General features: G+C 38.7%; 1 protein-coding gene across 2 annotated transcripts in view; it reads right to left on the bottom strand.

The window, feature by feature from the left end:
* LOC145673474 (nardilysin-like) overlaps window positions 1-14,566 on the bottom strand; it is a 276,674-nt gene that overhangs the window by 61,219 nt on the left and 200,889 nt on the right. For both annotated transcript variants that reach the window (XM_081743202.1, XM_081743203.1), the window contains one exon: window positions 10,480-10,630. In XM_081743202.1, coding sequence (XP_081599328.1) covers window positions 10,480-10,630 — 151 coding nt within the window. The remainder of the gene's footprint in view (window positions 1-10,479; window positions 10,631-14,566) is intronic.

Here is a 14,566-nt window from a genome sequence, read left to right as displayed (position 1 = left end):
AGAGAAAGGTGGTCCCAGACCCTCGAATTAAAAACAGTCACAGAGAGGAACAAATGGTCGCATTCGTTTGTACTTCGTTTGCTCCCATTTGCTCCGCAGTAACTCCGTTTGCTCCGCTTACGTTCCCGAGAAAATGGAACATTAAATTGGGGGGCCAGAACAACGTTGTTCCAGCCCCTCACCCAACTAAAAATAATCGCTGAGGGGAACGGATGGCGGCATTCGATTGTACTTTGTTTGCTCTCATTTGCTCCGCAGTTTCTACGTTTGCTTCCCTATCATTCCCGATAAAATAGAAATTTAATGTACGGGGCCAAAATTACATGGTCCCAGCCCCCCAATCAATAGCAGATAGGAACGAATTGTGGCATTCGCTTGTACTTCATTTTCTCCCATTTGCTCCGCAGTTTCTAAGTTTGCATTCTTACCGTTCCCAAGAAAATGGAACTTTAAACTGTGAGGGGCCAGAAAAAAGGAACCCAGGAACTTTGAGGGGCCAGAAAAAACTGATCCCAGCCCTCGAATTAAAAAAAATCACAGAGAGGAACAGATGGTCGCATTCGTTTGTATTTCCTTTGCTCTCATTTGCTACACAGTTTGTCCGTTTGCTCCCCTACCGTTCTCGAGAAAGTAGAATTTTAAACTGGGGGTTCCAGAACAACATGGTTTTTGCCCCCCACACGAATGGTGGCATTCGCTTCTACTTCATTTGCTCCCATTTGCTCCGCAGTTTCTCAATTTGCTGCCCTGCCGTTCCCGAGAAAATGGAACATTAAACTGGTGGTCCAGGAAAGCGTATCCCAGCACCTCGAATTGAAATAATTTCAATGAGGAACGGATGGCGGTATTCGTTTGTACTTGCTTTGATTCGCGGTAGCTATGTTTGCTCACCATTCCCGAGGAAATAGAACTTTAAAGTGGAGACTAGAACAAAATTCTCCCAGCACCCCACTCAAATAAACATAATAACATAGGGGAGCGGATCGTGGCATTATTTTGTACTTCTTTAGCTTCGATTTGCTTCACAGTTACTTGGATTGCTTCCCTAACGTTCTCGAGTAAGCAGAACTTAAATACGTGATCTCAGCCACCGTCTCGACGTATATAATCGCAGAGGGGAGTGGATGTTGGCTATATCTCGTTTATTCATATTTGCTTCACAATTGCTCTGAGTACTCCATCAACCGCTTTAAAATTCCTCTTTCTTAACAACAATCGGAGTAGACGAGTACTCAGAGCAATTGTGGAGCAAATATGAATAAACGAGATATAGCCAACATCCACTCCCCTCTGCGATTATATACGTCGGGACGGTGGCTGAGATCACGTGTTTAAGTTCTGCTTACTCGAGAACGTTAGAGAAGCAACCCAAGTAGAAATAACTGTGAAGCAAATCGAAGCTAAAAAAGTAAAAAATAATGCCACGATCCGCTCTCCTATGCTTTATGTTTATTTGAGTGGAATGCTGGGAGAATTTTGTTCTAGTCTCCACTTTGAAGTTCCATTTCCTCGGGAATGGTGAGTAAACGTAGCTACCGCGAATCAAACCAAGTACAAACGAATACCGCCATCCGTTCCTCATTGAAATTATTTCAATTCGAGGTGCTGGGATACGCTTTCCCGGACCACCAGTTTAATGTTTCATTTTCTCGGGAACGGCAGGGCAGCAAATTGAGAAACTGCGGAGAAAATTGAAGCAAATGAAATAGAAGCGAATGCCACCATCCGTTCCTCTCTACCATTGAGTGGGTAGCTAGGACCATGTTGTTCTGACTCTCTCAGTCTAAAATTCTATTTTTTCGCGAACACCAGGGGAGCAACCGGACAAATTGCGGAACAATTTAGAGCACAGGAAGTATAAACGATTGAGACCATCTGTTCCTCTTTGTGATTTTTTTTAATTCGAGGGACTGGGATCACTTTTTTCTGGCCCCTCGAAGTTCCCGGGTTCCTTTTTTTCTGGCCCATCACAGTTTAAAGTTCCATTTTCTTGGGAACAGTAAGGATGCAAACTTAGGAACTGCGGAGCAAATGGGAGCAAAAGAAGTACAAGCGAATGCCACAATCCGTTCCTATCTGCTATTGATTGGGGGGCTGGGACCATGTTATTTTGACCCCGTACTTTAAATTTCTATTTTATCGGGAATGATAGGGGAGCAAACGTAGAAACTGCGGATCAAATGGGAGCAAACAAAGTACAAACAAATGCTACCATCCGTTCCCCTCAGCGATTATTTTTAGTTGGGTGGGGGGCTGGGACCATGTTGTTCTGCCCGCCCACTTTAAATTTCTATTTTCCCGGGAACGGTAAGAGAGCAAAAGTAGAAACTGCGGAGCAAATAGGAGCAAACGAAGTACAATCGAATGACACCATCCGTTCCTCCCTGCTATTGGGTGGGGGGCTGGGACCATGTTGTTGTGGCCTCCACTTTAAATTTCTATTTTTTCGGGAACGGTAGGGGAGCAAACGCAGAAACTGCGGAGCAAATGGGAGCAAACGAAGTACAAACAAATGCTACCATCCGTTCCCCTCAGCGATTATTTTTAGTTGGGTGGGGGGCTGGGACCATGTTGTTCTGCCCGCCCACTTTAAATTTCTATTTTCCCGGGAACGGTAAGAGAGCAAAAGTAGAAACTGCGGAGCAAATAGGAGCAAACGAAGTACAATCGAATGACACCATCCGTTCCTCCCTGCTATTGGGTGGGGCGCTGGAACCATGTTGTTGTGGCCCCCACTTTAAATTTCTATTTTTTCGGGAACGGTAGGGGAGCAAACGCAGAAACCGCGGAGCAAATGGGAGCAAACGAAGTACAAACAAATGCTACCATCCGTTCCCCTCAGCGATTATTTTTAGTTGGGTAGGGGGCTGGGACCATGTTGTTCTGCCCCCACTTTAAATTTCTATTTTCTCGGGAACGGTAGGGGAGGAAACGTAGAAACTGCGGAGCAAATAGGAGCAAACGAAGTACAATCGAATGACACCATCCGTTCCTCCCTGCTATTGGGTGGGGGGCTGGGACCATGTTGTTGTGGCCTCCACTTTAAATTTCTATTTTTTCGGGAACGGTAGGGGAGCAAACGCAGAAACTGCGGAGCAAATGGGAGCAAACGAAGTACAAACAAATGCTACCATCCGTTCCCCTCAGCGATTATTTTTAGTTGGGTGGGGGGCTGGGACCATGTTGTTCTACCCCCCACTTTAAATTTCTATTTTCTCGGGAACGGTAGGGGAGGAAACGTAGAAACTGCGGAGCAAATAGGAGCAAACGAAGTACAATCGAATGACACCATCCGTTCCTCCCTGCTATTGGGTGGGGGGTGGGGGGCTGGGACCATGTTGTTCTGGCTCCCCACTTTATATTTCTATTTTTTCGGGAACGGTAGGGGATCAAACGCAGAAACTGTGGAGCAAATGGGAGCAAACGAAGTACAAACGAATGCCACCATCCGTTCCCCTCAACTATTATTTCTAGTTGGGTGGGGGGGCTGGAACGACGTTGTTCTGCCCCCCCCCCCGTCACTTTAAGATTCCATTTTCTCGGGAACGGTAAGGGAGCAAACGGAGCTACTGCGGAGCAAATGGGAGCAAACGAAGTACAAACGATTGAAATTGTTTTCGAAGAACTGCCTGATGGTGGGGGGGCCAGGACTACGCACGCGCTTTAGTTACCATAAATGAGAGTGGCGGGCCATTCGAGGTGAATAGCAGCAGCACAGTGTGTATATACCTACAATAGGAATTGGCGTGGGAACAAAAGAGGGTGAAGTAACCAAAAACAGGGAAAATGAGAAACTACCAAAAAGAACATGCACACGAGAAAAAGTGTATGCTGATATATATATATATATATATATATCCCCCTCCCCTCCCAAAATTTTTGCGGGGCTGAATTTGGATTTTTAAATGGCATCAGAAATGTCACTCTTCATCTCAGCGTCCTCAAAAACTATATATTCGACACTAATATCGGTCATTTTCTATCCCCTCCTTTAAGCTACATCATCAAAGAGATATGACAAAAATCATCTCATCTTCGAACTTAATCTAGGTTGAAACTTTGATCGAGATCGGTTCTGTGGTTCAAGAGTTATTAGGTTTTATTTATTTTTATATATCTCCCCCTCCTACCTCCTCCCCTAAGTTCTATCGTCAAATATATATATATCCTCCTCCCCCTACTCTAGGTTCCACCAAAAAAGTGAAATAACGAAATCATCTCAGGCCCGAACCTTATCTATGTTGAAAGTTAGGTATGGTGGCTTAAGAGTTATTAAGTTTCATTTATTTTTATAGATTTCTCCCCTCCCCTCCCCTTCCTCTAAGTTCTACCGTTAAAGTGATATGATGAAAACTACCTCAGGTCCGAACCTCATGTATGTTGAAAATTTTTTGAAGGTGGTTTAAACGTGATTAAGTCACAAAACAGTCACTTTTTATTTTTACTTTTTTTTTTTTTTTTTTTTTTTTACATATTTATCTTCTCCCGCCCCATCCCCTTCGTTGCACTGTAAAAGTAAAATGAAGAAAACATCCCAGGCCCGAATCTTATCTATGTTGAAAGTTTGATCGAGATCGGTCGGGTGGTTCAAGAGTTATTGTTTTATTTATTTTTATAGATTTCTCCCCTCCCCTAAGTTCTACAGTTAAAGTGATATGATGAAAACCACCTCATATCTGAACCTCATCTATGTTGAAAATTTGGTTAAGATCGGTCGGGTGGTCTAAACGTAATGAAGTTACAAAGACAGTCACTTTTATTTTTACCTTTTTGACATATATCTACCCCCTCCCCCTTCCCTTCCTTGCACTGTAAAAGTGAAAGGAAGAAAACATTCCAAGCCTGAACCTTATCTACTTTGAAAGTTTGATCGAGATCGGTCGGGTGGTTGAAGTTATTAAATTGTATTCATTTTCATATATGTCCCCTCCTTCCCTCCCCTAAAATCTACTGTCCAAATGAAGTGATGAAAAACCTTCCAGGTTTGAACTTCATACATGTTGAAAATTTGATTGAGATCGATCGGGTGGTTCAAAAGTAATTAATTCACGAACATAGTCATTTTTAATGAGAAAAAGCGGGAATGCTATTACTCACCGCAAAAAATATGTAGTAGAATTTCCTTCTACATAATACATATTTTTTGCGGTGAGTAATAGCCTTTACGCTTTTTCTCATTAAATATAATCACCGCTCGCAAGTGTGATATAGTCACTTTTATTTTTATATTTATTGATTTTTGTATATCTCCCCCTCCACCCCCTTCCCTACGTTGCTCCGTCAAAGTGAGATGATAAAAATCACCTCAGTCCCGAACCTCGTCTACATTGAAAATTTGATCAAGATCGGTCTGATGGTTCAAGAGTTATTAAGCTGTATTTATTTTCTTCTATGTCCCCTTCCTCCCGCTCCCCTAAGTTGTACCGTCAAAGTAAATAGCTAATAACACTCCGAGGCCAGAATCGCATCAACGCTGAAAATTTGATCGAGATCGGTCGGGCGGTTCAAGAGATTAAGCGTCACAAACATAGTCACTTTCAATTTTATAATATAGACTATCTGAACTTGCGACTTCTACACAGCGCATCATTCACATATGAGCATGAATCTCCTTGTCATTCCTCACAACATCTGTACATATTCCTTTGCAGACACAAGTGAAGTTGCAAGGTTTTAGCCTACTTCCGGTTGGAGCTTTTAATTCATGTACGACCAGTGTTAACTTTCTTCTTGCATGCAGTATGTAATAAGCAAATACATTACACAAACAATTAATTATAACGTCAGTGATATAAGGTGTTTATTAAGCAAAACACTCCAAACAATAAAGATTAATCTTAGACTGGAGAAATGATTATCCTTCGTTTTTTATCATCATTTGGCCATGAAACAAACGCCTGAGAGATATACCACCCATATATACAATTATGTCGTGTTGGAATATAGAACTCGTAGGATAAGATACTTTACTTTTTTTTAATTCAACACATTCAGTGTACCCGCAAAAGTGTAATAAAGAAATAACGGCCATGTTTTATAAATATTCAATTAGAACTGGACAATCTACGCAAAATTTGCAATCGATCAGTGAAAACGTTATCTTTCTAGAGCCTGTAGTTCCCGCGACCTCACTGTCGAAAGGATTGGCCACAAACATATAGTTTAAAAGAACTCCAAAGATGGCAGCACAATTCATTTGCATTGATTTTGGAGAAGACTTATTAAAATACAAAGGTTTTGAACAATAATTTTAAAGAATAAACTTTATAAAAAAAGATCTATTTAAATAACTTATTTAAAGTACACATACTTTAAAATATTATTTGTCTTTGTTGATCGTGAAATCAAAAGTAACCGTAAATCAAAAGTTTGAAATCATAAGTTAGAAGTTGGAGCTAAGGACCTTATATGGATATTGTAGCATTTTAATAGATAGATAAACAGAATTGCTAGAGCTGTTTTTGAGAAGATCGCAAATTTTGATTTTCACACCAGTAAATTATCCTTATTTTTACGGGTAAGAAGAAGAAAAATTCTCTGGAAAATCACATTGAAATCTTACGTTTAAAATTTTGTCTCAATACGTTAAACGGTATGGCCTCTAGGCGAATGTCCATCAAGAAGGACAGATGTCGAAAAATCACTTTTTGGGTATGTGTGGACTATGAAACGCGTAAATCCGTTGAAATCTCGAATTTGATTTTTTCTTTTCACGATCACCATACTTTCTTTTCTCCTTTCGTCGTTCGAAAATAAAAAAAAGGCTAACACACGATATTACTGCTATAAGATTTTGATTACAAGTTTTTGTATGAATGGGTATTAACTGATTCATTTTTTTCAATTTTAATTCTAAACATTACCTATCTCTATATCCGTAAGTTTTAACTGTAGTAGGTTATTTTTGCTCTTGTTTAAATTTTTAAAATCCATTCCATTTTATTTTAATTTTTTCAACTATTGTGGTACATCAGAAACTAGCAATCCCCCTTGGGCAATATTTTTAACCCGTTTTCTCTGCATCTCTGTTATTATACATGGCTTCAGATCAAGAGAACCCTGGTTCCAGGAATTCACAGATCACCCACATGGCTCTGACCCTTGTCAACTGGCCATAAATCTAAGAAAACAAGAGGCAACCCTCGGTCAGAAACAGAAAAAGAGATTGCCAAATGCCCCCTTTTCTCAAGATTTCTTTCAGTCTTGAATCACTCTTTGTGTTAGTGTGTTCGGTTATAATTCGCTACAATGTCAATGTTTTTCCGACCTTGGTTAAACAATAACACTCGTAACGAGCAATATTTTTACGAAAATCCGGAGGCCGGGCCTTCTTCGCCAAGAACTCCGACGAAATAAGATAATGTTGTAGTTGGGAGGGGAGCTAAGTTGCGTAAGCGAAGAATAATGTTAGTGAAAAATGTGGGTTTTTTTTTACGAAGTGTCATTGATAATTGTAGTGTCTTAACTTCCAAAAACTTAAATAAGTTATTAACGCAGGCGACTGGTGTTAGCATTAGTACTATAAAAAGAATTAGTGGGAAAATTGATGTGAAAAGCTATTCGACACCAACGAAAAAGAAAGTTGTAAAACAAAAGCTTCAATTCGATAAAATTGACGATTTCACTCGTGATTTATTGCGACGCACAGTTTTTGAATTTTATAAGGAAGGCAAATCTCCCACAACGGAAGCGCTAATTGAAGCAATGAGACTTAAGACAGCTGACACCGAATACAAGTTTCCATACCAACGCACCACAGTTTATCGCCTGCTACGAAGTATGGGTTTTAAATATAAAATTTCGGTGAAAAAATGTATTCGTAGTGAATCACCACATGTAATTGCATGGCGATATAGATACCTGCATAGTATCAATAATCTTCGTGCTCAGGGTTATGCAGATGTGTACTTCGACGAAACGTGGTTTGATAGTAACTCCTGTCGGATGAAGAACTGAACAAACTGGACAGACGATTCGGACAATTGTACTATAACGAGTCCTGGGAATAACGGTGATAGAATTGTTATTCTACATTGCGGGGGGTGTTCAGGTTTTATTGACGATGCGCTTCTAATAACACACAAAACAATGGCTGATGCTCCAGAAGATTACCATGGTAGTATGAATGCAGGTATCTTTGAGAATTGGTTTGAGGAGACACTACTGAAACGCCTTGAGCCATCATCTGTAATTGTTATGGACAATGTCCCGTATCACAATCATGTTCTCAACCCAAAACCAATCTCTTCCTGGAGGAAAAGTCAAATTCTTAACTATATGACCTTGCATAATATCCCCATTCCTAATCCTGTTCCTATAATTCCCGTTCTCCTTGAAGTTATAGAAGAGAACACTTCTGTTATCGACAGAAAAAAAAAGAAATATGCGGTGGACGAATTAGCTGCAAAATATGGGCATATTGTGCTACGTTTACCACCTTACCATTGCGTCCTCAACCCCATCGAAATGGTGTGGTCAGAACTGAAGGGTAGGGTTTCGTCTCGAAATTTAAGGAAACGACCAGTGGGGAAAGTAACACAACTTCTTAAGGAGTCGTGCAATCATGTGACGCCCGAAAAGTGGATAAATCATATCAAACATATAGAAAGCATTGAAGGAAGTTACGAAAACTTTCAATCTATTTTTGATAAAAGGATTGAAATTTGTGTACAAGTAACAGATTCTTCAGAAGATGAGAGTGATGATGATAATAGCTCATAAACAAGAAATGTAAGAGTTTATTACATTTTGATCACACACATATTAATGTTGAAATAATAATAATTATTATTATTATTAGTAGTAGTAGTAAATAGTAGTAACGACAATAGTAATAACAGTAAAATGGCTATTGCACACGGTTATCATATTCGTGGTTCTGACTTTGATTTCCAGGCACAATTTTCGTTATTCATTTCACATTTTCAGACAAGTGGAGGGCTTTTTTTTTTTTTTTTTTTTTATATATATATATATAATTAAAAGATAGTGAACCTGGTCTAGAGATCCAGAAATAAAGGCGATGGAAGTCATGTACTGACATCACCCACTAAAAGTTGGCTGGTTGGCCATACACATTCAGAGGCTGTATCTTCAGGGAGTTTGTAGTAACTTTCAGCCACTAATACTAATAATAATAACAGTGGTACCCATCCTTCAAGTGCTTGGGTGCAATCATTCCCCAAATTTCCCGTTAGAGCCAAAATAAGTAGCAAAGGATTCCCCACCCCCACAAAAACGAAAAATAAGGATAAAACTACCCACACTAATTTACATCCCAAATAATAGGACGTTATTTAACGTGGCAGCCAGTGTTAGTTTCTATCTATACAAAATCAATCTAGATTTCCTTATGCCTCCCTCCACAATTTGCTCTTTCAATTAAAAGAGAATGTATTCTTGGCTATGACAATTAATTATTTTAAAATGCTAACTTCTCCTTTATAGGTAACATTCTTAAAGACATCATTAAGGTATAATTAAACCGACTGTGCTACTTTCTATGAAATATTTTGTCTTTAAATAATAATAATAATAATAATAATAATAATAATAATAATAATAATAATAATAATAATAAGAAGAAGAAGAAGAAGAAGAAGAAGAAAAAACTTTAAGTTTTACGTCTCACGGTTATGCCAGCTAGGCTAAAGGAGATGGTGATGATCAGAAATCAATAAAATGGTAGAAAGAAGAAAGTGGGAAGAAACAGGGCAACCCCGAGAAAACCCACGCACACGGTGTTTGTCCACCACAAAGCTCACTTGTTGCGAGCTGGGATTAAACCAAGGACTCCCATGCACCAGAGGTGAACGCTCTACCACTGAGCCACCGCGGTTTAATAATAATAATAATAATAATAATAATAATAATAATAATAATAATAATAACAATAACAACAACAACAATTCCCCCGCCACTTTTTGCAAGTTAATACAATATTCGTATTCTTTGTTTGTAAAAATCCCTATATATGAATATCGTGCCTTAATGTATGATGATTCAAAGAAGTACTGCGTCCTTGCCCTTTGCGACCACTATACTGATTTCGCCTTCAATCCCTTCTGGGAGAAATTTTTCAATATTCATGGAAACAAATGAAATACTGGCATTGTATGTAAAAGAAAAAAAAGATGAAATTGGATATATATAAAAGCCAATATCAAATTTCATCTCTTTATGTGCAACGGATCAGAAGAAAATGTAATATCAGGTAAAAACTCATCCCATAATCTATGCAAATGAATGTGTTATTCTCAAACATCAAAAGGGCCTTCACAAAAAATCATGAATTCATTCTCAAGGATTCAAAAATATTCCCTGTCCTTTGTATGAAATTCTCTTCAATTTTTTCGTAGAATTTTTAAACTTTGTGTAAGGGGATGTGTTCGAAAATACAGAAACTCTTTAAGTTCTTTTTAATTATTACGAGACAAAAGTTTACAACTGCCAGTATTAAAAGTAAAACAAACAACTTACGGTTAGTTTATCGTTAAATCCAGAAATTTTCACAACTACTCCTTTGTCTGATGGGAATACATCATATGAAAGTTGGGCTACTGAAGCACTATATACATCTTCAACTAACTGCTGATTCAATAGACACACAAATAAATCCAACATCGCTGCACTGCAATCATAAAAGAACGATTTAACATGTATATAGTATTTCATTAATATAATATTTATATTGTTGGTTGGATTAGAGATTAAAGGTCCTACATGGAAACAATATGAGACGTTGACCAACAGTTTAAAGTGGAATCTAAACCACTGTAATGCGTTTAAATTTATCAAGAGTCTCCCGCAGAAAATTGAACCCAGACCCTGTGCATCAAAGGCTCGCATGATAGCCACTAGACCAGAGATGAGCGGATTGACATTAATAAATGGATATCACAATATAAATTGAGACCATTGTGTTTATTGTTGACAACAACTTTCTTGCTCGTTTCTGACAACAAACGATAGTTTTCGCAACGAAGTAGTAAGTTAGTTCTCGGAAAATATGAATGATTTCAAGTTTACTATTTAAATACGCAAATTTGAGTCCTTTTTAATCAGCTATTGAATTTGAAAGGAAGCACAGCATTGTTGGAACAAGCAATGGTACTTCCTGCGCCTATTAAAAACTGTCAGACTAAGTTTCTAAAATAATTAGACAGACCAGACAAAGAAAAAAAATCCAGTGTTAGACTACTTATGAGCAAACTAATCTGGGATTATGTATAGAATGAAACGACGGCACAGATACAACATACATTTCCTTTCCAAACTTCTACTTTATTTCTAGCACTTATTATTTCCAGTGAACATATTATCCAGTTAATCATAAAAACAGTTGCACGTCCTAAACCCACACTACATTCCGCATGAGTTAGCTTCTCCATTGTCTTATGAGAACAAACAATTTATAAAAAGATGAATGTCTACAATATACTAGCCAACGAATACTGTCAAAGCATTAACAGTAACCTCGCACTAACAGCCCAGCGTCATTCACCTGAGGAACCTCTAACCAATTATTGGGAATGAAAGTTTGTATAAGGAATGTAATGACAAAAGCGTTAGACTCGTGAACTTTGCAATATCCAAAAACCTCACCATGAAGAGTACAAAATTCCTACATCACGATGTTTATATACTTGAATCTCACCAGATGGAAAACACACAATCAAATTGATCACGTTTTAATAGATAGAAGACAGTCTAGCATAATTGATGTTCGGTCGTTCAGAGACTGTGACACTGACCACTACCTGGTATCAGGATAATAAGAGAGAGATTACTGAAGCAAAAGTAAAATTGGGGAACATGAAAATACAAGGAACAAACCATGGTTTGACCAAGAATGAACGAAACTAGTGGAGAAGAAAAAACACGCAAAATTGCGATTGTTACAAAACCCGAACGATATAGCTACATAAAATTTCGTTGATATCAAGCGGGAAAAATTACAAAAGTTTTAAAGCTAAAATTAATGAACTTGAAGATAATAATAAAAACAAAAACATTTGTGACATGTATAAGGACATCAACGAATTTAAGAAAGGGTATCAACCTTGCGCTTATATATTAAAGAAAGTCGACGGAATAATTCTCACTGATACAGACAGCATCTTGAATAGATGGAAAGATTTTTTTGACGATTTACCTAACACGCTGTCAGAAACTAATGTTCATGGATAAAGGGAAATGCACACAGCAAATTATATATTCCAGAGTGTAACCGAAAAGAAGTACAAATCGCTATAAAGATACTAAAGGAAACAAATCTTCGGGTATAGACGAAATTCAGACTGAGTAAATTTTAGCTGAAGGGGAAAAATTGTTAAACAAGGTACACAAACTAATTCTCCTTATCTGGAACAAGGAGGAATTGCAACAAGAGTGGAAAGAATCAATCATTGTACCAATTCACAAGAAAGACGACTACACTGATTGTAATATTTATCTCTTCTATAAAATCATCTCGAATATTCTGTTACCAAGATTGACCTCATACGCATTATTGGAGATTATCAGCGCGGATTTAGGCGAAACCGATCAGCCATCGATCAGATATTTACCATTCGACAAACATTCAACATGAAATGGGAATGAAATCTCCCGGTACATCAATTACTAGTTATTGATTTTAGAAAGGCCTATGACTCGATTAGGAGGGAAACATTGTATAACAGTCTTACAGAATTTGCAATACCGAAAAAGCTGGTTAGATTAGTGAAGATGTGTTTCAATGAATCCCGAAGTAAAGTTTGAGTAGAAAATTCTTGTCCACGAGCGTTCATGTCGAGAAGGCCTGAAACAAGGAGATGCACTGTAACCATTATTCTTCAATTTTGTTCTGGAGTACACTACAAGGAAAATCCAAGACAGCAACTACGGCCTAGAGTTGAATTGTATTCGCCAGATTATGGTGTAAGCTGATGATGTAAATCTGATAGGTGATGACAGAACAATAGAAAGAAATGGAGAGGTCGTATTAAACGCTTGCAGGGACATGGGTTTAAATACAGAGAAAATTAAAATACAGAGAAAATTAAATACATGGAAATTTGACGGAATAGTTACACTGTAATTTATGGATGCGTCAAAATATCAAATACGAGGCATGTTTCGGAAAGTAAGTACCGTTCTGAAAAAAAAAAAAAAAAAAAAAAAAATACAACAGGTTTGTTCAAGCCGAATTTATCTTTATATGAAAGAGCACACCTTAAATTATTTTTCGATATATTTTCCACCAATGTTTAAACACGTGTCATACCAATCTGTCCAAACCTTTCTCAAAGAAACATGCCCCCAGTGAAGACAACTATATATTCACAGCGTTTTTCTGCGTTGTCATCACTTTCAAAGCGCTTGCTGCCGAGCTCGCGCTTCAGGTGCAGAAACAAGTGGTAATCAAATGGCGCCGATTCGGGCTGTACGGTGGGCGGACAAACTGCTCCCAACCGAACTATCGGATTAACGTTTGGTTGGCACCAGCAGTATGGGGACTAGCACTGTTATGGAGCAACACAACTCCTTTACTGAGCATTCCTCTCCTTTTGTTTTGGATTGCACGTCAAACTCACAGTATCGTTCCGCATTGATGATTTCACTCCTTGGTACAAAGTCAACCAGCAAAACCAGTTTCCTGTCCCAAAATACTGTGCACGCGAGTTTTTGTGCTGACATTGTCGTTCCGAACTTTTGCTTTGTGGAAAATCCTGTGTGCCGCCACTCCACTGAATGTTGTTTCGATTCTGGGGTGAGACGGCGAATCCACGTCTCATCACCAGTCACGATTTGGTTTAAAAAGTACCCTCCCTCGCTGCAACGGGTAAGGAATATCAAAGCACTGCCAAGTCGTTTGGTTTTGTGGACGTCTGTGAGCATTTTCGGAATCTACCGGGAACATAGCTTGCGATAACCTAAGTGGTCGGTGATAATCTCATGCAAAACAGTTCTCAAAACTCGAGGAAATTCATCTGAAAGCATTGTTATTGTACACCGTCTATTCTCACGAAGTTTCTCATCCACTTTCCTAACCAACTCATCAGTCACAACAGAAGGCCGCCCACTTCGTGGTTCGTCGTGGACATTTGTCTGCCTTTCATTGAATTGTCTCACCCACTTTCGCACCATGCAATCACCATTGCATTTTCACCGTAAGTCTCTACAATTTGACGATGAATTTCGGCCGGCTTAACGTTCCTTGCATTCAAAAACCAGATAACAAAACGAATTTTACAGTCGGAGGTTCAGCAATTGTTTTAAACATTGTAAACGATCACAGCACACAGAACATTCGTGACAACTCAACCGCACTGGCGTCAGTGGAGAGGCAATGAACGAGTCAAACGACTGCGCATGGGTGCAGTGCCGACACCAGCGCTAAGGTGGCGTTCAAACGAAACGGTGTGTACTTGTCGGACACTGGCGGGATGTTTCGTTGAGGAAGATTTGGGGAAGTTGGTCACCCGCTCTGACAAGTGTTTGAACATTGGTGGAAACTATGTCGAAAGATAGTTTAAGGTGTGCTCTTTCATGTAAAAATAAATATGGCTTCAACAAAACTATT

The sequence above is a fragment of the Thermobia domestica genome, chromosome 16 (assembly GCF_964235325.1).
Source record: "Thermobia domestica chromosome 16, izTheDome1.hap1.1, whole genome shotgun sequence".
NCBI lineage: Eukaryota > Metazoa > Arthropoda > Insecta > Zygentoma > Lepismatidae > Thermobia > Thermobia domestica.
The sequence above is the reverse complement of the archived record's forward strand: the minus strand, read 5'-3'. Positions and strand labels throughout refer to the sequence as shown.